At 42.6% G+C, this 25,685-nt stretch overlaps 1 protein-coding gene across 2 annotated transcripts in view; it reads left to right on the top strand.

The window, feature by feature from the left end:
- ncanb (neurocan b) overlaps positions 1–25,685 on the top strand; it is a 213,021-nt gene that overhangs the window by 161,226 nt on the left and 26,110 nt on the right. For both annotated transcript variants that reach the window (XM_033621852.2, XM_033621853.2), the window contains exon 11: positions 6,664–6,777. In XM_033621852.2, coding sequence (XP_033477743.1) covers positions 6,664–6,777 — 114 coding nt within the window. The remainder of the gene's footprint in view (positions 1–6,663; positions 6,778–25,685) is intronic.

The raw sequence follows: 25,685 nt of genomic DNA, 5'->3' as shown, positions 1-25,685 counted from the left end.
TGTCTCTCTGTCTCTTTTCAATTATTCATACGCTGGTTTCGACACATGCCAGCAGTAAGCCTCCAGATATTCTGTCAACCGACACCACCCCCGGTTTGTGTGGCTGCTCTCTCACTATCCTCCCCCTTATTCCTCTATCTCTGTTTCCCCATCCTCTGTCCTCACACTCGCCAGCTACCCTCGGATACACACAGAGAGGCGGCGATAAACAACAAGAGCAGGTTACATATTTATCCCACAATCAAACATTCCCATCCAAACTATGTATTTTTCAATCAGCAGTGAACCGTATTTAATCCTCAATTTCATATTTGTGTCTCCTCTGCCATTATGTTAGCCACCATCAACTGTTCACATTCATTTGCTGCCTCTCCTGACAGACTCAAATGAATAATGCTGGCTTAAAGAAAAGCCGGTAGTGTCGCTAGTGTGTTAGCTGCACCCAGCAATTACCACGGTGGCTGGCACCTGTTTATCCCTCCATCCATTTCTCTGCCAGCAAATAAGTGGAGCACTGCTCTCCTCGACTCCCTGGAGACTGTGCTAGTGGCCAGGCCTGATTTTGTTGTACTGGGGAGCCAGCCAGAGAGTCGCGGACACACACATACAAATGCACAAATGCAGTCACACAAACACACACACACATTGCCACCTGCTTAAGTTGGATGGGTCTCTCATTAAGCCAGTTGGGCAGAGTGGACATTGAGTGGGCTTTGAGTGGACAGGCCTGCTGCGCTCTGGCCCTCAACGCGCCGTTTGAGTAGAGGTGAGCTAGACACCGACAGACACTGAGGGACAAAGTGCTGTCATGACCATATGGTGCACAGGGGTGACAGTACATTTTTATGAAATCAGTTATTTAGATCGAGCATGAACACCTAAGTTAAACCTCCACTCAGGAATGTTTAGCTCGCCAAACGATGAATTGGAAACACCTCCTAAATTACCTCAAACACATGTCTGGCAGAGTTGAATTTCAATTTCTTGCCACATATCTACACACATGCACACGGTGCCAATCAGTGACTGTTATAAAGATAGACAAGGTGTCTCTACTTCCTCCCACTGTACAAAAGTCAAAATGTACTGAATATGACAGCTGCCACCTTGCAATGGTGACATCATTTGGAGCCAGATGCTGTGTCTGAAATCATTCACTTATTCACTACTCTCTACTCACTATATAGGGAGATCTATGTAGAGGACGATATAATTATCTCACCTGCAACATGAAAAAACACTTTCAGACACCACTCGGGTCATTTTCTCTGCGCTGTTAATTACGTTGTTGCTGTCGCTCATTGAAAACATGTAATTTCAGTGTCTGCTGGTGAAGCGTCCATAACAAATACTGACATGCATATTTATGATAAAAACATAAAATTATACTGAGCGTGTTTTCCCAAATTAATAAATAACGTTACAAAGTAATTTCTGTGTTGTGTTGTGTTGTGAAATGAGCTGCTCAAATTAAACATATTAATAACGTTACACTGGCAGACAGGCAAGAGAGCAGCACAACTGCAACCTGTCCTACTAATGAAAGTAATTTTCCATTTAACCTTTGTTGTGTTGAAGTTTGTGAATTTAATGTATGCAACATTATGCATTTGACATTACGGCACAAATCAGAGCTAGTAGTGACTCAGCTTGCTAACATTAGCTAGCTTTATTAGCCGTACTCTGTACAGTAACTGTTAAGAACTTTTTATTTTCTAAATAATGAATATATTTATCTGTTCATGAACTGACGACTACACATTAGATTGACAATTTATTACATGGCAAAGAAAAATGAGTGAAACAAACAAAACAACACGTCATTCTAAGTTAAACATGTACAGCAGGAGGAGCAATCTCTCTCCTCTTGTCTGTCTCAGTCCCACCCCATATGGGACTGTTGGTTGCACACTACTTTTCACAGTGCATTGTGGGATACTTTGAGTAAGCTATACAGGGTATAATAGTTCCCACTGTACATTGGGACAGCACTACAAAATGGTGAACTCACTATGAGTAGTGGGTGATTTTGGATGCAGCCTGAGTCGGCTTAAGAGCTCCCTCTGCAGTATGAAGTTCTTGACGTCCAGCAATTCGTAAGCATTGCCATTGATCGCGAGCACACAAATTGGCACATACAGCTGTCAGTCATGACGTCAAACCCCCTTTGTGTTGCATCAAATGAATAATTAGAACCAACATATCAGAACAACATATTTTGGGTTGTGCTTTGAGATTTTAGTTTGGCTCACATCCGATCCACTAACATGAAGGGGGAGGGGTTTATGACCTAAACTGCAGCCAGCCACCAGGGGGCAGTCGAGATGTTTCAGCTTCACTTTTAGCTAATGTATCACCGATCACCTGTATGCATTTCTGCACAAAGACAGTAAACATGAGTGAAGCCATGCCATATCTGAAGCTACTATTGTTCACAAACTGTCAATCTTGCATTGCCAAAGCTCCACTTCATCAATATCGAAGAGGCCAGCCATTTGATTGGTTGCCAGTGAAAATGGCACTCTCATACAAGTAACCAGAGATGGGGACTCGAGTCATTGTGACTTGGACTCGAGTCGACTCGAGTCGCTGTTTTGATGACTTGTGACTTGACTTGACAAAAAATAAAAGACTTGAGACTTGACTCGGACTTGGAAGTTAAAGACTCGGGACTTGACTTGACTTGACTTGAGACAAGATGACTTGAATGACTTGAGTGTTATTCACATCATGTTTTCGGTTAGAATATAAAATTAATAAATTAATTTAAAAAATAATATCGATTACCCAGTAGGAGCGCAGGCTGAGAATGGCATTGTCATGATTGGATCACTACCCTGTCAATCAGTCATGCCCTCTCTACGTACCTTACGTGTTTATTGGAGAAACAGGCCCTCTTATATCAGATAGCATCAACATGTCAGCGGGAGGGGTCCCGAGAGTCATCATCTTCGGCTTTCGGAATTACCATTATGATGGCAAAAGACGAAAAGCACAGTGCAAGACATGCGGCATAAACATCTCGAACAGCCAGGTGACAACTTCAAACTTTGTTCGTCATTTGAAGAGCCATTCTGCCCAGTAAGTGCTTGTCAATTAGCTAATATTATCTGGTTAGTCGGTAGTTAGCTAACGTTAGCTTGATACGATTCGGGGGTGGGGTGGGGTGGGGGGGTGTATCCGTTTAGTGGAACTTGTTTTTTAATTTATTTGCTAACATTAACCCCAGAAAACGTGAGCAAACATTCCGACCGGTTCATCACAAGACCGGCTGTACATTTTATGAACGAGCAACACAGGGTTAAATGAGCTAAATAGGTGATTTTGGCCGCTGCCTTGGTTAGTGTGTGTGTGTGTGTGTGTGTGTGTGTGTGTGCGCACGCATGGGGGTCGTCCCTGCAAAGTAAACATTGCAGCGATGAAGTCAATGTTTACTGACAGTTACTTATATCTTGTCTTTTCACTTTATTAAGATCAGATTCTGCAGGTAAAATTACAATAATAAGGTGACTTGACTTGGACTTGACATAACCTGTGACTTGACTTGACTTGACTTGCCCAAGAAAAAATGACTTGGGACTTACTTGAGACTTGAAGGTTAAGACTTGAGACTTACTTGAGACTTGAACATGTGTGATTTGGTCCCATCTCTGCAAGTAACCATAAGTTACCCATGGTTGGCCTGCAAAGACTAGTTAATATTGAGAACTTTTGTGCTTGAATTTCTTCTTACATCTGTACACTTGACGAGATGAAGGTCAGTCTACCCCAGCTGTCTGGAGTTCCTCTATGTTGCTTGCTACGACAGATAATATCCACTTGCCTATTGTAGCCCCTCTAATAGCTGATGTTCAGAGCTGTTTTTTATTGACCCCAGCGCTCCTAAAATCCAGCGGGTTCCTCTGCTCCTTGCCAGAGTGCTACAGTGCTTAATGATGCCAGATGCTGGCTCATATTAGGCCCAGTAGCTGTTTTGGGTTTTTTCTTTTTTTTTAACAGCTGTCCTGGCAACCTGCTCATCTGTTGGTTTACAGCGTAGACGGAGGGATATTTTCAGTGTCTATCATTCATCACACATCCTATTTTAATTACATGGAGTTCCTCAGAGGTTCATTCGGGGATCTGTGCACGTGTAGTCGTATTTAATATGGATTGTTTCCAGTCTTATCGTTCTGTTTTGTCCAGCTGTACATGTTATTTGCACTGGAAATACTTATGTATTCTGTATTTTGTATTTATGTCAGTCCACCTAGGCTCCTGCAGGCGGTGTAATTGCCTCAAACAAGTTTCTATGACATGATGCCTGGTTGGTCTGAAATACTGCTGTTTGTCTTTTAACTTCGACACCACACCATTTAACACCATTAACTGAGCGTGGTCTATCTTCACTGCATACTTCTGCATTGAATTGATGCTGTGCCTATGGTTTAGCCTCTGTATGGATGCGTACCTTACACCATAGTCTGACGTTCAACTTCCCAGCAATGTAATGTAGTGGGGACGCAGACTTGCTGTTTGTTTTTGTAAACTGAAAGCCTTTCCCACGATGGAAACAAACCTTTTATTTCAAAGATAACAGACAATAAATCAGAAAGACAAAAACCCCCACACAATAGCATTTGAAGTCCTGTGTGAACTTTTAATGAGCAGAGGAAATGTCCACTAGCTGCTGGTCTTATTGATCCAATGGGAATTGTGATAGGCTTATGCTAATAACATTAGCACATTGTATAAGTGGGGAAAACTTGTCAATCAAAAGACAGTTGTTTTGCCTTTGAATTTTGTGAATTATAATGAAGCTGAATTTTGCAATATTACTTTTGTTAAATGTTGCAGTGGATTTTGGCTTCATGAGAAGAGGAAAAGTCTGCTAGCTCTTAGGCTAATTTATGCAGTGTCAAATGGCATAGGCTTGTGCTAACAGTGTTAGCATGTTGTGTTTTATGTGCTAATTGAATCAATCAAATTTTACAGCACATCACAGAAGCTCAACACAGTGGCATTGAAACCCAAATGCCAGTTAGCATTTTGGAGGTGTAATAGCAGAGCGAGGCTATGACACAGGCTTTGGGTAGAGCCTATATATACAACTATAAATCAGCCTTAGATGTTCACACTTCCAGTTTGTAATGCAGGCTTCCTACTGCAAAAAAAATCAAAGTCTCAAGCCCAAACTGAGATCATCCAGATCAGATGACACTATTATAACATCATCATACTTTTTTAGTTTGTTTTCTACTTTCAAAGCTCTCCAGAGCCACTGAAGCCGTGCAATTGTTTTTAAAAGCTGAGCAGCGCTGCTTGTGACAAGTAAAGTTAGCTACAAAGTCATCAATGATTTGCCAGCGCTGCCCTAAGACTTTGGGTCAGCCCTCCCTTTGATGTCTGATCATCTGAACTGGACTTAAACTAATTTTCTGCAGTGCTGGATGTGTGTGGCTCTCTTCCTATCCCCGCTGCGTTATTCTATTCTCTTTTTATATTTTATTTTTCCACCCCATCATGAGTCAGACAGACAGACGGTAATACATGGATATACAGCGACACACTAAACCAACACAAATGTCATCTCATTCTGACTCCTCTGGCGGGGTCTCTACCTCCTGCATCAAATTCAGCCTTTAATATCAGCCAGCCCAATGCGGGGCACCAGCTATGAAGCTGTCATGCTGTTTTATCCAAACAGACTCTTCCGCCCCAAACGCTGTCTGCCTGCAAAGCCCCTGTAATCCAGCCCTGAAACTTGCCAACTTCCCAGAGTCACAGATTCACATCACCTTTCCCCTCGCTTTCATTACGTCACCTTTATTCTGTGTTTTTGAGCATCTCTTTCTAGCCCCACATCTTTCCTCACTCCTCGGACTTTCTTCTGCCTCCCCACCCATCTCCATTCACTTCTTCTCCTCTCCACTCCCATGACCTCTTGCCAACGCCCCAGGGATTTGCTCAGTTGTTGTGATGGCAGAGGATTGTGGGATACCAGCTGCAGTTTTAATGATTTTGCCCCCGGGCCCAGATCAGCCAGAGAAATACAGTTACCATTTTTCAACGGAATAAGAACTCTCACCCCTGCGACGCCTCTGCGAAATATGTGTGTGCATATGTTGTGAATTTGCATGTGAGTGTGTGTATTGTGCACAAACACTCAGACTTTTCATTTTGCATCTAAGAGATGTCGCCTGACTGGCTGCATTGTTTTGATCACTTTTGCACATATTAAAATGAATTAGCATACAGTTTTTGTAGCTACTAGCGAGACAGCTTGTGCATCAATGTGGGCAGTATTGTTGTTGAAGATGGAAGCTCATCTGACTGAATGCTTTCCTCCCTCTAATCTCCAAGTCTCTCTTTCTCTTTCTACCGCACTCTCCCTCGCTATTGCAGAACTGCAGCACGTCCTGCAAACACATTGCAATTAGCATCATGCGCTTCAGTGCATCCCAAACCACTCACTGATGAAGTTCAATCAATTCGCTTTAATTATAACTTTCTCAGAAACACCTCTAATCTCTCCAAAAGTTTGATCTCTCTGGGGTTTGTTCGGTGAAATGCTGTGGCAGGTAGTTTAAAAAGTAACCGTTTGGAAAGTGCCATGAGCGTGTGTGTGTGCACCGAGCCTGACTCGCCCCCTGTCTTTCTTTCTCCCCCTTTCTCTCCTTCTAGACATTGATGACTGCCAGTCTAATCCATGCCAGAACGGAGGAACCTGCATCGATGAGATCAACTCCTTTGTGTGTCTTTGTCTGCCCAGCTATGGGGGAGCTACTTGTGAGAAAGGTAACAATGTGGATGAAAACTCTGCTCTCCCATTTTACTCAACAATGGGGTGTGTGTTTTGTGGAAGCAGAGAGCGAAAAAAGAGGAAGAGGAAGACTGGGAGAAGTAAATTGACAGAGGATGGTGGAAATGATTGAGAGTCGTAGGAGGAGATGGCAAAAATGGATAAAGGAGGAAGACAAGGCAGAGAGGGATGAGACAAAGAATGTGGAGAAGCAAGGTGATGTGACAGTGGAGGTAGCACGATGAAGATAAAGAGGGGGAAGGGAGAGGAGGGGAGATGAGTGTGAGGAGGTGGCACAGGAGAGCAAGATGATGCTCGAATGTGGAGACAGAGGTGCAGAGCAAACAACGAGGTTGAGGAAGATGGAGTTAATGAGGGTGTGTAAATGGAGGCGGTGGAGGCGGTGGAAGTGGGAGGAAGAGGATGTGAATGTAGACAAAGAGGTGGAGGAGGAGGGAGAGGGAAGCCCTTTGGAATAATGCATCAGGTTTATACAGGACACCTGCGTCCAGCTGGTTTCTTTCTCTCATTACAGGAATTCCCCCGCGACAAGGGGGTTGCAAAGGAGGCTGTTCACAAACTGTATGTTACATGAAAACATGGCTGGCATGTTGGTGCAAAACGACACTGAGGAAAACCAACAACTTTATTAGAGTTTGATCGTTTGAGTTTTGCACATTTTGATAGATAAAAATCCTGATTTTTTTTTTGTGTGTGTTAAAAGAAGTTGAGTAGACATTGTTACACTGACAGTTGGGAAAATACTTACAAAAAAAAAAAATTGAAGAAATGAGGAAGAAATGCACATGAGCTGCTAGTTTGTGCCAGATTATCTGATGGAATGATTAAGCTACAAACTATTGCTGAAAAAGGTATTTTTAAATGTCAAAATTTTCACCAAAATTATTAAATTTCTTTTATCTGACTTTTAGCTTTTTTGTTTTTGATAATAAAAATGAACACTGTTAAATTCCCAGATATAAACATATACAATAAGTAGGGCTGCCCCCTAATGGTCAACGTGATGTTAGTCAACCAGAAAGGCCATTAGTCGGCAACATGTCATTGGTCGTTTAGTCGCAAAAAAATAAAAGATAAAATAAAACAAATATGAAACTCTATGAGGAGCTGTGCCTTGTCAAAATAGATCAAACCTATATGATTGGACAATGTGGGAAATTTGAAACGACAGACACAGGAAGTGGCCATGCTCAACAGTCAGACAGGAGTCACGTTACAAACCAATCACAGCCAACCAATATCTTTCCCTTCCTCTGTAAATATTCAGTCTGATAAACACGAAAAAGTTGATCATGTTAGTGCAGGGCTACCCAGAGCTTTACATCTGTCCCACGGACGATAGGCCTACACACTTATAAACAGCTCCAAAGACGTGGCATGTGTACGGCCTCTAATTTCCAGGGCTGGTACCTGCAGTTATTCCACAGGCTAGTTAATAACATGTCGGGCAGGAAATCCAAAGTGTGGGATCATTTTGAGAAGGTGAAGGACGAACTTCATTGGTCAACTATCTGAAACATTTAAGTAGCTACGTGCCCATTACGACCTGCACTACCTCTGAGCCACAGCTGCCCCGAACAAGGGAAAGGAGGAGGGAACTGCTCTAAATTACATAAAACCAGTCAGGTTCCACTGGTCCAGTGTGACCTTTGACCTCAACTCTCAGAAGATCTGTCTTTTTTTGTGTGTGTGCGTCTGGCTTCCAGTGTCGCGCTCTGCTTTTTACAGGTCTGATGTGGGACTCTTAGGGCAGAGCGATCGATGAAGAGAGGAGGGGGAGTAGAGAGTGAAGCCAGAGAGAAGCAGCAGACTAAAGCAGGATATTTTTAATGCAGTAGACACTACAATAGGTTTGGCAGGCTCTATCAGATCTTTGCACTTGGCTTTGTGCGCGCTGGTTTGTTGGCTGAACTACAGTAGTTTGGCACAAACCAGCACTGACTGACTTTATCTGTCACTTTTCAGCTGGAGGTGACTCGTGGAAATGTGTGTCCTTTTCTCATCCGTTTTATCACCTTTGTTTACATCTCTGTGCTAGCATCTGTTACTAAACTTTCTAACCAAGCTTGGGTTATTCCCAGAACGGCAAAGTCATGACCCACCCAGCTCTCTCTGATTGGCTAGAACACATTGCCTTTGTTGCTTGGGTTGGTTTGGTTGAGGCAAGGGGAGGGAGATTTGTGAGGGTAAGAACATCAGGTAAAGTAATCAGAGGCAGAGCAAGGGCCGAGACCCATGCCATGAGGTCAGGTGCTGGGTGCTGCTCTTGTGGATACTCTGTGCCAACTTTGACTGGCATAAGGGAAGGTTGCACCGAATGTTACTAAGCAACCATAACCAGCACCGTATCATAGCCTACTTAACCAACACATTCTCACTCCGACCTCGTCACATTTTGACGTTTGGTCATGGACTTTCCACATCGAGATATGACATGCAAGGTACCCTGGGTGCGTTGGTTGTTGACATTCTGGGACGCCATGTCAACTTCTGCCTGTTACATGCATTGACTGTTTTCAAAATACACTTGAAATGTAAAGTTTGTATAGAGTCTCTTTCAAAATATATGCACTACGTCTGTACAACGCTGCGAGTTCTTTACCTTCAACAACAAGCGCACGTGGTCACCTATCGAACACCTACCTCCCAGGTTAAAGTCGGTGGTTGTTGGATCCATCCAACACCCCTCCCACCCGCCCTGCTTGGATTTACGCCTCCTCAACTCACGTTGTTGTCCAGCCCCATTTCACCCTGATGCTGCTGGTCAGTGTTACACAATAATGGCAATCAGCCGCGGATCATGCCGACATGAATAGATGGCTTTTTATATCAGTGTCTAACACTGGAAGTCGATGCCCAAGCACCGGTATTTGATGACTTCAGATCGAGACCAGGTTGACTTGAGAAGATGTTATGTGTGTTATGTCTATTACTAACATGACACACTTTAAAACTCACCAGACCAACCAACTACCTCCACAACGCGGTCCCAAGCCTCATTCTTTGTATTTTGGTCTCTGTAACCGAACAGCGACACATTATAAAGGACTGAGTGGGCGCGAACGCAAGTTATAAACTTGTCGATATCCATTGTCGGAACAGGTGTGCTGTAGGAACTAAAGTTACATGGCTTGTTCTCTGGGACCTGCTTCATCGAAGCACGTCAGCATTCTGATTGGTTGCCGCCTAACGTCAGAGCTTACTACCATAAAGTTAAATGAGTTTTAACTCCCCTCCAGAGCTGCTCTGGTCGCTTTGGTTGCCCAAGACTGACGACCAGGTCCCCCAAGTCACTGGGCTCTCATTGAAAATGAATGACTTCTGCCGTTTTGGAAGCTCTGGTCGCTGTTGGTGTGAACGTACAGTTAAAATGCTTAACTTCTCCATATTTATCTCATAATGAGGGATGAAAGGAAAGATATCTGGCAGCTGTGATTGGTTGTTTCAAGTCACATGACATGCAGAGCACGTTCCTGCGTTCCAAAAATTTAACTTTCTCCGGGCGCAGCTGTCAAGCCCTGAAAAACAGCCGGTTGGAAATGTTTGCATGCTGCAACCGTCTTGCTCTCACTTTTAAGTGCACCTTCTGCGTGTCTATGTTGAAAACACTACATCTGAGGGTGCAAAAAATGCTGCATGTGATCGGGCCCTAAGGCAGAGTGAGCAGGTCATGCCTTCACCATCCTGGGGAAAAACATGCTCGGGGGTCTGGACCTTATAAAATATTGGTAGATAAACATGAGGATTAACAAGAGGATTAAGTGGATAGAAAAGAGGGAAAGTCCGACAACTTTACTGAAGTGCAGCACTAAAACGTTTGAGTGCCTCTTTAGTCTCTTTATACTCGTTAACTCTTAGCAGCCTTTTTTGATGTTTCACCACAGCAGAAGCAACTCTGGTATCAGCTTTTGGTATTTCCCTGTGGTCATGGCTGCCTGTTTAATATTCATGCCCCTCCTGTGGTGCGGATCATACATAAACAAGTAAATGGAAAAAGCCACAGAGACTGTACAGTGTATGAATTTGAATGCAGTGCTGTTTTCAACTGTGTTTTCAGGCAGTTTTAACCTTACCTGAAATGTACAGCCTCTTTAAATCAGGGCAGATCATTAAAGTGTGAGGAGTAGAGACACTTGATCAATCACATCTCACGAGTTTTGATCATACCAGCCTTCAGTTTTGCATGTGCACCCTATTAATGGTGCTTTTTTTCCTCCCTCCATCCCAAACATACACTCATCTCCAGAGCATGCCTCTCATTTAACATGCACTGGAGCCGTGCGTACGTTTCCTCCCCTGCTGCGTTGCCGCTTTAACGCCTGATTGGGAGCAGCAGGTCCAGTCGTGTAAATCTAAAGTCTCTGTTTTCCTGTTGCTTTTATCTCTCGCCGCTCCGCACTCACAGAAATATAGGATTCAGCTGTGAAAAGTACAATTCGCAACAGGCGTCGCTCTGCCATTTTGGCGTGATCTCAGTTTGATATCCGGGGGGGCAAAACGGCGACACGGGCGCTGGAAATGAACTCATTCGTTCCGCCGAGGCTTCCATCCAATTGGTCCCTGTCTCACTAAAACGGTCCGGTTTTCTCCGTCTCATTTGCCGTGTGTTCTTGACTGTGCGTGTGTGCATGTCCAGGTGTATGCCTCATGAGCTAACAGCATCGGATGCTGGGTAGATCTGGTTCGCTGCTGGCTCCCTCTGGCCTGTTACCATGGTGATCCCATCTGAGAATCAATAATTGTAAGTTGACAGGGCTGAAGTCCTCAAGCAGATGCACAGAGAGAAAGAGAGAGAGGAGGAAATGGTTTGTTGTGCAGTTTTTACAATCATATTAACATTTGTTTTGGTGTTGAGGAGGAAGTTGGTTTAGAGCAGGTTTTTGTCTGCAACACTTTGAAACTCAGGGGCTTTAAAAGTTGATGATATTCTTCTGTCACTTTTCAGCATTTTTCATATTATTTTACTGCAGTTGTTCCTGTGCGAAACACCTGAATCCCTCCTCCTGGAGTTAGTTTTCAGCAGTTCTGTATCAGTAATGAATGGATATTCGGTAAAAAGAAGAGGCAGTTGTGATTAGAGTAACAGAGACATCAGTCAGTTGTTTCTCTCTCCTCTCATCCCGGCACTGATTGTTGAGCCCGTCCTGCAGTTTTTTTGGCTCGCTGCCTAATCAGTGGAGGCAGAAACCGAATCTCTCTCAGCCCGACTGCAGTGAAAAGTGACGGAGGAAGCATTAGCCGGTTTCTTCTCATCAGCTCCTTTTCCTCCAGTCTGTCTTTTTATACATCGTTCACTCTGGGATTCATTTCCCTCCGTCTTTCTAGGGAGGAAAAACGACATAATGTGCAAGTGTAAGAGTGTGGATTTGTTACTTTGCTATTCCACTACTGTAGACACCTCTGTTTCATGTTGCCTTCTCTTTTTTTTCTCCTTCTTTTCTCTCCCTACCTTTCTGCTGTCACTCCCTGCACTCCTTGCATCTTTTTGTGCCTCTCATCTCCGGTGCACCGCAGGACGTTTTGTCACTCCCTGTGAGTGTGTTTGTGTGTATATCTCTTTGTGTCGCTGTGTGTGTGTGTGTGTGTGTGTGTGTGTGTGTGTGTGTGTGTGTGTGTGTGTGATGCTCTAGCATTTTTTGAAGCTGTGAAGTTAGAGATCTTTCAGCTAACAGACCTTCACACAGCCACACATTCGCATATGTTCCTACTTGTGAGGACTCTGGTTGACATAATGCATTCTTCATCCTTAGCCATCACGACTACACGCCCAACCCCAACCTTTAAACTAGGTCTTATCCCTCACGCAGCCCTTTGAAGATGTGAGGAGCTGCCAAAATTTCCCCACAAAGATTCTTCACTGCTCAGGGTCTTAAAGTCACATTGTCCCCAAAAAAATAGACATACAAAAGCACAAACAAACATCCCCATTTGCTCTGCTTCTTTTCTACATCGGTGGCTCACTGATACATTATTTGCCACACATACAAACAAACAAAACTCACTCTACCTACCCTTGTACCCTTCCAATTATCAAAAGATTTTTTTCCCTGCCTGTTTATTCAGCAGCAGCTCAGACGCCAGTCGAACACTTCCCACTCTGAGCAGTAAACTACAGTGTTGTGCAATAACTCGTAGTTACAAAACAAGCCGCTAAATAAAACAATAATCCTCTCCCTCTGTTTCCTAACAGCGCTAATAATCTACAAATTGGAAACAGGAAGCTTGCGTTAAAAGGATTGTGTAACTAATTAATCCCATGGTGTCTGGCTGCTGCTTGGTTGTCTGTGAGAAATGTGTTTGCATTCACCCTAAACTTCCAGAGCTTCCTCCGTCTTCTCCTCCACTGCTTCTGCTTCCATACGTCAGCATTAATATTTATTCATTTTTTCTTGACTTTTGGGAGAAAAATGCTACATTCCCCAGTAGGCTGCGCAGCTGTTACTGGCAAGTGTGACTGGCGACAGGTTGAGCATGCAGAAGGAAAGACACAGGCGAGCATGCCGATGAGTTTAGCCGAGCAGTGTGTTGGTGGAGTTTGCAGCCTTCAGGAAGTGCAGACCATTATACACCACAACTATCCATTGAAACCAATATAAATCCCAAATAAGTCACAGTGTTCCAGGCAGGACGGCTCACTCATTCCACTGGCAGGAGATACTGCTGGCATACACACACACAATACACACGCATGCTCAGACGCACAGTAGTCATTTGACAAGAAAACAAAAACTAGACAGCGTTACAGGAAACCTAAAGAAAAGTGGAGCACAACTTCCCCCCAAAGAGGACGACGGGTGAATCTGGGGCAGACAGATAGGAAGACTTTTGAGCACGTTGACGCCAACAGCAACACCAGTGCTGCAGATTGGAAGCAGGCAGCAGACAATGTGGTGTAGTCTACACACTGAGACTAATGAGGAGGAGAGCAGACTGAGCTGACTAACAGCGGTGGGAAATGCTTCAGAAAAGCTCCAGATGCAGTCACTCCGTCTTTGTGCACTTTTTGTCTGACCTCGTATTCTACCTTTTCTTTCATGTATGCATGTTCTTACACGGAAGGTTGTTTACTTGTAATTTAGAGTCAGTAACTGTAGATGAATGATTGAATGATGTTTGCTCTGAATTGCACATTACCGAAATTTGGGGCATTTTGAGTGTCCTCTGATTTTTGGAATTGCTTCCACACTGGACTATTCATGGTTTAAGTCCCAATGCTAATGTCCCGTGTAGGGATGTCACAATACGCAGATATTGACGATAACCGTGATACTTAAACATGAAACACTGATATCATGTTAATTATACATGCATGATAATACTGTATAAATAATCCAGCACCTCTTAAACAATTTCCATTTCTTTCTTTTCTTGCGTTGATTCCCTCCCCCAATGCCACCTGGTTGCTTTATCACTAGTAGCCAGTGAGTGTAATCTCTCTTTTTGTATGATTTTTCATCATAGTTATGGTCATACACTCTCTCTCCACCTTGCGACACTCGTATCTTGAGTGTAATTTATTTCCAACAAGAGACAAAATGCACTATAAACAAGGTTAAATTTGACTGATAGCATTATTTTTATCTTAAATTTTCTATAGGTATCTCGATAATATCCTTATTGTGAACTCTTTTGGCCACAATCATCGTGTGGTGAAAATCTGATATCGTGCCAGCCCCAGATAAGTGCTTCTGCACAATGTAGAGTATCTGTTACATAGGGCATGCCTGACTTTGCAGGAGAATAGAGTTTGCATCCCCTTACTGTCCATCACTTAACATTTACTTTTTGACTAACCATTACCACAAAATTTAGCCAACCTTACCCAAGTGTTTTACATACGGTAGCATATTAAGGCGATTGTAATTAAAGAATAAATAAAAAATAAATAAATACAAAGCCAGGGGACTCAGAAGAGTGAGAATTGACAAGATTCAATTTGTATATTTGCACGATAAAAACTTAGATATTCACATTTTCGGATGTTATGGGATCAAATTTTTATTTTGTTTCTTTGCAAATTATTAATAATAAATCATATATACATAGCCCCATCTCATCCATATGTGTCTATATGTTTTACAATGTTTGCGGTCGTTGAAATTCCAGAAAGCAAAATTGACCTATTATCTCACCCTTCCTTCCCCTCCCCACCTTGGCTGGCTTAGGATGACCTGTGATGATGACAAGAAAAATAAAAATAAATAAATGAATACAGAAATAAGTAAGACAAAAGAAAAAAAAAAGAATAACTACAAAAAATAAAATAAAAAAATGCATTATTAAAATTTGTATTAAAAGTTATAAATTTGTAAGAAAAACTCTGAGATTAGGGTCACAAATTGACTAGACCCTGTTACAACCCAGTATGTGTCTAGGGGTAAGGGAAGCAACATAAAACCAAACAATGAAGTGAATAAGGCAAGCTGCCATTTATTCATTCACAAAATAAACAATACAAGCTACGCTTTATAAAAAAAAGGCAGTACAGAAAAGAAAAACGCGCTCGCAGGCTCTGTAACACAACCCGGAAATCGGGCTTCACGAAAGGAGCCTCGGCAGTAAATTACATTTAAACAAATTCAGGGAAGGGCGGCAGGTGACGGCAAACCATAAAACAATTAAAACAAAACTCTGACCTGTCACCAACAAAATAAACACCCCAACTAACTTAACTAACGGTGGTGGAAGGCCACCCAGAATAACAAAACTTAAACAAATCTGTCTGTCTGCTCTATGACTTACCTCACAAACAAAACAACACTCAAACCGACACCCATAAAGCTAGTGTATTATACATCAAACAATCTACGTGTGTGTACAAAGGATATGTGGCTAGGCTACAAAGCTAAATCCTAAAGCCCATATATTCCCAAATACAACAACAACAACAAACAGATTATAACAGCAGAAAACACAAACGGAGCAAGGCGGACTGCTCAGGTTAAATCACAGCCGCCATTGCTCTTGACTTCGTGCAGCCTTTAAAGGTTCGGACGAGGGGCCGGTGAAGCGGTGATTGGCCGGAACCGATGACAACAGCGAGGGGGCCGGCCGATCAGCAAGCGAGGGAACACTGAACAGCAGCAGAGGAGAGCGGGCTGGAGGCGTGGTGCGCCGGGGATTCCCTCCAGAAGAGCAGACAATTAGACACACACGTAAATGATTGACAAGTGCTGGCCGAATAATTCCCATAATGACACGCACAGCACATTAAACACAGAAAATAACTGTAGGCTACTAAGGTCCAGAGACCGTAACAGACCCAAAACACAAAGCTTTAGTGGTGTAATGTTGGTGTTGGTGTAATGTAAAGAACACTGCTGTTGATTGATTTGCAGAATCAACCAGTATTAACAGTCTGCTGGTAGCGTTTGGTTTCAAGTAGTGTTGTCTGAATATTTGAAACGGTTTCAGTGCTCATTTTCTGCGGTATCTATATTCCGGTACCAGCTATGCTGTCTCACTCTCTCTTATTGTTAATGTTTGCTACAGTCATTCTGCTGCTCTTTGCTGCAAACCAAGAAAAAGACAGCTGTATTTTTCAATGAACATTTTAAATTGTATGCCCTCAATGTCAGTTTTTTTCCTGTGGTGTTAAAATGGTGTTAAATAGTAATAATTTCAAGGTATTTTATCAAAGTTAGAAATCCAGTATCATGGCAACACTCGTTTCAAGTGGGAAGACATTGGGTCAAAAGGGAGCTCAAATACAGAACAAAAAACAAAGTTAGAGTGTCAGTATCACAGTTTTTATGAATATTTCATTTCAGTTAACTGTGCATTTTCACTAGTCATATGAATACTCCAATCATATGTATGCCTCTGTCATCAGTGGCACTCTTGTTCGAAGTAGAAGTTTCTACTGATGTGGGGTCAGACCAGGTTTTGACCATCATCAGTGTCAGTCCCTCCGTCCTTATCACGCCATGTCTTCTGAGCCAGAGATGTCCACTCTTGAAATCCCATTGGTCAATTAGATACGTCACTCAAGGCTTATCTCCTCTCCACACTCTTGTTAAGCCACAGTACACTGAGCACTTTGGCTGAACTTGTGATCTACAAGCTTCTGTTTGATGTCTGATAGTCCCTGCGTCTTTGTTTGTTTGCTTTTTGCTTTTTTATATCATTGTTCTTGGCGTGGGTGGTTTAGTGACTCAGCATCGGCTTTCAGAGTTGACAGAGAGGCTGAGAAGAGAGGCGTTTGAGTTCACCGACTTCACTGCGATGCCTCTCTGCTCTGTCCCTGACTGCTGCCGCTGCCTAAACTGGCCACTCAGCAGAACACTTGGCTCAAAATTAATTTTTGTGCATCCTCCGGGTCTTTAGAAGCTATTAATGCTAATGAAGATTCATGCGTTCTAATAACATGTCGAGAGGGACACGTGCCAAGACTGAGAAGAGAGGGACCTGGAGCTTCTTGGTTTAGCTCGCTCACAACCGTCTCCAGAAGAGAATGAACACAGACAGAAACTCAGGTGCAAACATAAAAATATCCCTGAAGTTCTGCCTGAGCCTGGCACAGGCTATTCGAATGGAAGAACAGCAAGGCATCACTCTCACTCCATATGTTATTGTGTTCAACACTTGCCAAATCTCCCTCCTAACAGGAAAGCTGGAGAGATGAGGGGGTAATTTATTCTCATTCAAAGTGCTTAATTAGACAATGTTCCTGAAGCAACTGTCATTCTCTTCTGCTGAGTGGAAGGAAGTTCAGGCAGAAAAGAAAGAAGCAGTGAAGAAAAGAGGGAGAGGAAGCATCAGAGCAGGTGTTACAATAGATGAAAAGAGAAAAAGAGATGGAGGAAGAGAGGAGAGTCTGTGTTCCTTTGCTGTGCATTAATGAACGTTTCTGATGGAGCGGTGTAAAACATTACTTTGAGCTGTGCTAGAGGTTTAGCACGCTTCTGTACTTCCTCTTTCTGATACTCCCCCGAAAATTGTCAAAGCACTCTGATTGCAGAGTTACGAGGCCTGGCTTGTACTATCACACTTCCTTTTGTCTTTCATTAACGGTCGTCCTGCAGTTTTTCCAACACAGGAAGTTTTCCAGCAAATTCTTAGAAACTTTGGAACTTGACCTGCGTTTCAGTCACAGGAATCATGCTTCAGTTTTGGTTCCTTCCTACTAAGGTGCCTGCTCATGTGTGGTATTATATCACTCTGCATTTATTCGGACTTGCAACCGTGGCTGCATGTCGCAAGTATTAGAATTATGTTTGAAAAAAGTTGTGAAATGAATGAACTAATGCCCGTTGCAAGCTGGCAGTACAACACACTGTCATCCCAGATCATCAGTTACCTCTTCATGGCCCTCAGTGTGTGGTTCCAAGGCCGAAGGCACCCTTTGGAGACTCAGTGAGATGTATTCTTTCGTATCTGTATGTGATGCACAGCTGTCTTCTGGCTGAAACAAGTTGTAACATGTGGCTGATGTTTTCAATGGGTTGTTGTTAGGTTTAGGCAACAAACTGCTTGGTAAGGGTTAGACAAAATTCATGTTTGAAGTAAATACATCACATGACTGATGTAAGTACGTGACAGATGGATAGAAGTTACTTAACCTTACGTTAAAACAGCACTGACCTATGGTTTCACACAGGACACCGAACAGCCATCTCCTGGATGAAAGTTTGTCTGACCCATTCACCACATCTCCCTCCCATCCTAGCCAAACTCTCTTGCTCTTGGCCGTAGTGATGCTAGATGAAACTGCTGTGACATCAACTTCAACGAGACACTTGTTGATCCTTTTATTGGCAACCAAACAGAGGAACATCTGCACTCTGTCAATTGTACGACATAGTAGATGGCATAAAACCCAGTTCAGGCCAAAGTTTCATGATGAGACAATACCATTTTAGAACTTTTTTACCAGCCAATCAGCTTGTAGCAAAGTCAGCTGGTCAAGTCCACCTATGAGCAGATGGCGTGTTCACTTGCTGTGGAGTTCTCTGACCATAGCCCTCCATCCCTGCCAAGCCTGAGTTTGCCTCATTTATATCCCCACTACTGCTGGCCTCCATCCTCACACTGTGTTGGTGTTGGACGGTGGGTCGGTGCTGCTGTTCTCTGTATGTGCGTGTGTCACACGCACACAGCCTACTTATTCACTGTTAATCAGTTCTTATTATTTAAATCATTGCAGCGTATTAACGAAGAATGCGGTCCATCTGAAGCTCTTATCGTTTTATGTTCCATTAATAGTAGAAATGCAAATGCAGATAGTACCTAGAGTATTACCAATTTTTAGAAATCACATTACTGTAATGAGTAACTAAATAATAGGTTGCTGCCCATGCGAAACAGGTTCACTTGTATGTTTGCTCTTTACATTAGCTGCACACAGATGAAACATTTTCTGCCCACTCTTTTTTACAGTAAAACTGATGCAGATAATGGAAACATAAGCCATTTTCACACAGAGATCACGTTATAGGGTCGCTACTAAGTCCCTTCTGTATGCCGCCTTCGCATTTTTACACATAATCAAACAACAATGGCATCATACCGCCCCAGTGTGTGATTTTAGACAGCATGCCAGCATCCTGGAAGCAAAAGAGGCATGACTGGTGTAACATTGGCCAGCATTGGCCTCTAGTGTGACATATAACATATGTGTTGGCACACGCAGCGCTTTTTAACAATAACAATGGCATATCATGGCAATAACAGTCATTTACCGTCTGTGTAACATGGCAGCTGATCTTGTTCTTTGCTTGGAGGGTAAGGCGCCCCTGGACTTGATTGTTTTCCCAGTTTGTGGATATTTTTAGCTGCTGTTCTTCTTTGAGTTAGCTGCTAACTACTATTAGCTTTTTTTTTATATCTCCCAGCAGTAAGTCACACACATACGATGTCGTGAAAACGTCACGCCTGCCCTGTCCATGGTCTCGTCTTGCTGGCTGACCCTTTTACACAGACTGGATTCAGTGCTATTACTACCTCCACTGCCTGCTTAAATGTGAGACAACTCTGTCCCTCCTTTCTCTAGTCGTACTCTTTATAAACAGCAAAGTGGAATAATGGCTTCAGATTTCCACCAGGAACAGGCTGTGTGAAAGGGGCTATAGACTTAGATTTTGGGTGTGACACAGGGGACACATTTACCCCCACCTCCCCCCAGAAAGGCACAAAGTTATGCATAAAAAATCCGCAGAATAATGCTGAAAATTTACTTGGGGAGGACCCCAAACCCCCCTTTTCATACGTGTTTCCTCCATGTTGAAAGAAAACCTACACCCTTAAATGGAAACACGTGACTGTGACTGTGTGCTGTCATCACCTTACACTAATTACACACTGTGTCTGTTTGAATAAACTGGACTTTTCACCTGTTTACTGTAAAGGCCCGTGCTGCCCTCACTGTAACCTCGGCCTCCTCCATCAACATTAATCTGCAGAGACACGTCTATGGACTAATTATGCAGAATGAGCCTTCAGACTGGCATCAGTCATTCATGTTGTGCTCTGTAGCTGTTTTACTGTAACATCCATTACTCCTAATTGTGAGAATCACACTATTAAGATGTTCCATTAATCAACACCGCACTCGTAACAGCCATTAATAATTTCACAGCCGCTCTCACATTCTCCTCACATTCTCACCTTTTGTCGCTGGCTATCAGCAGCTTCCTCCTCATCTCCCTCTCTCTCTGTGTCCCTGCGTCTCTCTCTCACTCCTTTACTTCCTCCCTCTCTGGACTGCTGTCATCTGCCCTCTTGCAAATGGCACACTGAGCTGTCAGCCTTCAAAGAGTCACACAGGGAGGAGACATAATGGCAGCACACACATATGCAAACACACATTCCAACCATTTCATCGTTCAGGGGATCTAAAAAAGCCGAGCGGTGGAAATATCACTTGGTGATGTGGATAAACGAGCCAATCAGTCAGCTGGAAGTGTATGGCCTTTTATTTCCTAACTGCCGTTCGCTAAAGTCTGTGGGAATATTAATCGCTGAAACATACCCCCTGCTTCTCTCTCTCTGCCTGACAGAGGGAAAGCGGGAAAAAGAAGACGACTTGAGTAATGTCTAAATATTTGAAGAGGTTGATGTGATGTCAGGCTTTGAGCCTCACTGTCAGCGAGTGGGAGAAGAAATCAGCAGAGACTAGGTTGAAGATCTGAGGGGGAGAAAACATGCCTGTTTACTTTTCATCTCTGCTTTTCTTTCTCTCTGTCTCTCTGTTTCTGTGACTCTTTCACTTTCTTACTCTGTCTCTCTTCTCTGTCCTCCCACTCTGCACCTAACTGTGTTTGATGCTCTTAGTTTGTCTGTCTTTAATTTTTTGTCTTTGTTGGACACTGAATTTTTTTATGTATGTATGTAAATCCCAAGTAGAAGTGACACCGAGCCTGCGTTTGTGTGTGTAGTTTGTACTCTCGGGTTTAAAGGCTGTAATGTAGCCAGTGCCTTACACCTGTACATTACAGACTGAACGCAGTTGGTGTGTGATACAATGAAGGGGTGTATGTTTAATTTATAGAAGTGGGTATTTGTGTACGTGTCTATTTTTGTCTGTGTGACACCTACCCTGATTCTCCTGTCCCTGCTCCTGTAGATAATAACCCATCGTCCACCTTCATGAGCCAAACTGGACCCTCTCCCAATGCTAATACAATGCACCAGCTGCCATGTGGCAAACATTTTGCCCAGGTAGCTTCCAGGTCTGATGACGCAGTGAAGTTAGCAGTCAGCAGAGACAATGACAGCAGCAGTGACTGATCGTTGGTCCCATGGGACCAGAGATAACAGTAGTAATGTCGTTCTACCTAATGCTAATTTACTGCTCGCTGTTCAGAGGCACATGGTCTGTGCTGCAGGGACAAGTGAGGCTTCAAAACGCTGACTCTAATGCAGCCAGTTTCCTGTGAGACTGTGGGAAGGTTCCAATACGAGATTAACCTTTCCATAGATGTCCAGTTTGTTGATTGAACACTGGTAGATTTTTAGAGAATTGACAGGGCTGACATGTGGAGTCAAACCACGTCAATAGTGCATAGTGACAGGTTATTAGTGTTCCTCCTCAAGCTTAATATTATACCGTATGTTATGAACCTGTCACCTGTAATAAGAACTCTTTACATTAAAGAAAAGCAACATTAATTTTAGTAAGAATGCATTTGAGCTCATGTGTAAAAGGGTTTCCTCTCATCTCTAGGAAATGAAAAAGTTTGAAAGCAGCCATCTTATCTGAACTTAACTAATATGTATCCAGTTCTTCTCATGAAGTGATTGAATTGACCCAGGCATAATGTGCTTATACTCACAAGTATAAGTAAATTAGCATTCCCACTGTGCACTGTGAAAGGAGATCTGTTACTAAGTGAAGAGGTCATGCACACAAAAGTTAAAGCCCAGGCTCATCTTGCGATTAAGGCAACCTTGTTAACCAGGGAGCCACTGATTCACCCAGCGGAGGCTGAAAAGGCTGAAGTAGCTAATTGGGTTTCTTGTCATTAGCATGTTTTGTGGTCATCAGATTCAATCCCCAGACAACCGTTAGAAACTTGAAAAGGCAAAGTAATGAAGCAGTTCTCCACATTTACATTTATAATAATCATCAGAGCAGCTGACATCTCTGCTCAGAAAAAAATGCAACCCAATCACCAGAGTATATGTTGGTATTGTAGGTATACATATGTACATTATTATGTTGCAGATATGTTGAAACTGAACATGTTGTTATGTTTCAGCAATGCTGTGGTCAATGTGTGGTTATGTTTAGGCACAAAAACCACTTGGTCATGTTTTGGACTTGCCTAAGTCTCACACCATCCACCATCCCATCACATACAATCAGAACTGTCATTTTAAAAACATTGATATAATACTTATGACATGAACAAACGTAATGTATCTGTGTTTTGCAGAAATGTACAATGCCAGTATTTTCCTGCTCACTTTTGTATTTAATGAACAAACAAACAGACGGCTGTAGATAGAACATGAGAGCTCTCATCTTTCTCGCTGTATTTTCTTTAAATTACAGGACAAATCATCCAGTGCTTGTTATTTCAGGATTCAACATGCATTTGCTAAAAGTCATACTGTACTTTGGCAGTAGTACTAAAGCAAAACACTGAGGTGGTGATTCACCACTGTAGTTTATGTGTGTGACAGATTTTGTACTAATATTGTTTCTAAGTACTCTGTAAATTCGGTTTAGTCAGATGAATGACAGCAATGTATTTCAGTTCTGTCATATTTCTGTGTGACTGACATGGATTTATGTTCCCAAAATGTCTGTGGTGTGATAAACCTCATTTGGTATGTAAAGAAACGCTGAGAATTATTTGTGAATAGCAGCTGATCCGAGCCTTGTGCACGCAGGAGCTTCTTTTACAGTTGTTGTGAGTCAGCCATTAGTCATCACTCAGACTCATTTTTACTCAAATGTGGGTAGATATCTTTTGAAATGTTTTTATTAGCATAATGAAAGTAAAACGACCAAGTGTCAGTGCTAAACAACACTTTTCAGATATCTTGCGGTGTGAAATCTAAAGATTTTTTTCTACAAAAAAAATTCCCTGAATGCAAAACCTTCGCCTATAATAGAGAACTATTTAGATTTGAACCATCGGGTCGAGCAACAAGTACAAACAAGTAAACCAGATGCCAGCTTTCAGTACTTAACCTTTTCCAGATAGGTAGGTAGCTAGATAGCTAGATAGCTAGATAGATAGATAGATAGATAGATAGATAGATAGACTGGTGTTGGCAGAGATGGGCGCAATCCACATACTTAGCTCTGCTGCTCATCCCACAAATGCATATTCCTTACTAGACTCACAAGTCAGTCTTTAGATGCTTTGCTTAACAATTTCAGAGTTTAAAAAAACTCCCTACATTGCAGAACCAATAGTACATCTGCAGGGTGGTCCTTCGGTGGCTCGCTGAACTCTTGTGCTTGTAAACATAGTCCAGCTGCATTAAAAGTTTTAAACAAAGTGGCTGTAAGACCTTCATTTCCACAATCTTGTAGACTGAGCACACGTTTGATAAAACAGAGTTAAATCTTTCGGCATCCATTTTTAAGCTCTCTGTGTGTTTGTTTCCTTGCGGACGAGAAAAGGGGGAGCGCACGTCTCCGGGAGGGCGTGTCCTTTTAAAAAATGCAAGAGGCGTTGCTTTGTTGCCGGTCGTTTTCTCCGGTGTGTTAAACACACTTTAGAAAGGAGTGTCCCCAGACTATCAGAAGGCGGACATCTCTGATTGTCTGGTGGCGAGACTAGTTCCTTACAAATGTGGAAGGGAAATAAACAGGCTTTACAATGGTCTACAATTTATTGCCAAGAAGCATTGTTTCAGCAAAGAAATAATCTACCAAACACAAATGTCTTCCAATATATACGATACAAGAGTGCAAATAGGCAGGCCCATCTTATAAAAATAGTAGTGTTCCCTAATGCAGTTATTCTGTGTCTATTGCCTGTACAGCATAGAGAATAAAGGACTTATTATACATGTTCCAAATGGTTCTTGGGACCCTAAATCGATGCCCAGATGGGAGCAGCTCAAACTCTGTGTGTAATGTATGTGAGGCATTGCTAATTCTATGTGTGGCCTTCCTGTGTACAGCATTGTCAAATATGTTGCTGAGTTGTTGTCATCTTCCCTACAATGTTGACAATCTTGGAGAGCTTGTTTTTGCTCCTCGCGCTCGGGGTTGCCGTACCATGCTGTAATGTTGATGATAAAAAGTTCAGGACCTTAACACCAGAACTTCAGGGGCGGCATTCACAAACATTCTGAGAGTACTCACAGGGAGCTCCTAACTTAGCCTAAAAACTTTTATAACGAGTCCCTTCCTTGCTAAGAGTTGCTCTGAGAACTTTCCTAATCACTTCTAAGCTAGGACAGAAACTTTTACCATAGTGAGGAGGTGTGGTTGACCCTGTTGCTAGGTGTGATGCATTCTTTTAATAGATGTGATTGGTTGTCACAGACACACCCCTCTGTGAGCCTTCAAGGTGTGGACACCCAGTGGAAATGAAATGACGGCTGACTGTGAAAGTGTTGTCATTGTTAGTGTGATCACTCGGCTGATGGAGGGTTGAGACAGACACAAGTCATCACTGCTGCACTGTTGCATTTTTCCAGTTTTCCAAATATGTTCGTTTCGTGATCATTTTATTTCTGATGTTAAAGCGTGTGCGTATCCCTAATGACATCAACCATATAATCCCTGCACGATCTCGTCTGTAGCATTTCATTTACTCCCTGTCATCCAGTGGCTGAAAAATATTTCTCTGACCTCTTTGTGTTTCCACCATTTTCTCCTCTGATTGAGAAACTCTTAAGCCTCTTAAATGTCCTCCTCCCTGCTCCTAACAGTTTTTCACCTTCGGAGCTCTTTTAAGGTCTAAGATGCTCTTCGAATAACTTTTATCTTAACAAGGACCTAGTCTTAATTTTAAGGGGAAATTCTAAGAAAATGTCACAGTTCCAAGATTATTTTTAGAATGTCAACACTAGGAGCAACTCTTAGTACTAGAAAGCTTTGTGAATATGGCCCCAGGTTCACAGCCAGACTCCTGTCTTAGGTTGAGGCAACAAAAGCACTTTGGTTAAGTTTAGGGAAGGATCATGATTTTAGTTAAATGTTAATAAAAAAGGTGGAGATGCTGTGTTACAAGATTAGAGCTACAAACCAGGACACTATACAGGACTCCACCTCCACCAGTCTTAGAGAATGGGACTGAATGAGTGAATCTCAGACAAGCCATTGGATGAATGATGGATTTCAAATAGTGCTGAATCGCACCAGAGCATCAAAGAGTGCTAAAAACTGGGCAGACACTTGCCTCCATAAATTTCCCAGATATATGCAAACACACTCTTCATTTTTCATCCCTTCTCTCTCTGCACCCAACATGCA

The sequence above is a fragment of the Epinephelus lanceolatus genome, chromosome 6, assembly GCF_041903045.1.
Source record: "Epinephelus lanceolatus isolate andai-2023 chromosome 6, ASM4190304v1, whole genome shotgun sequence".
NCBI lineage: Eukaryota > Metazoa > Chordata > Actinopteri > Perciformes > Serranidae > Epinephelus > Epinephelus lanceolatus.
The sequence above is the reverse complement of the archived record's forward strand: the minus strand, read 5'-3'. Positions and strand labels throughout refer to the sequence as shown.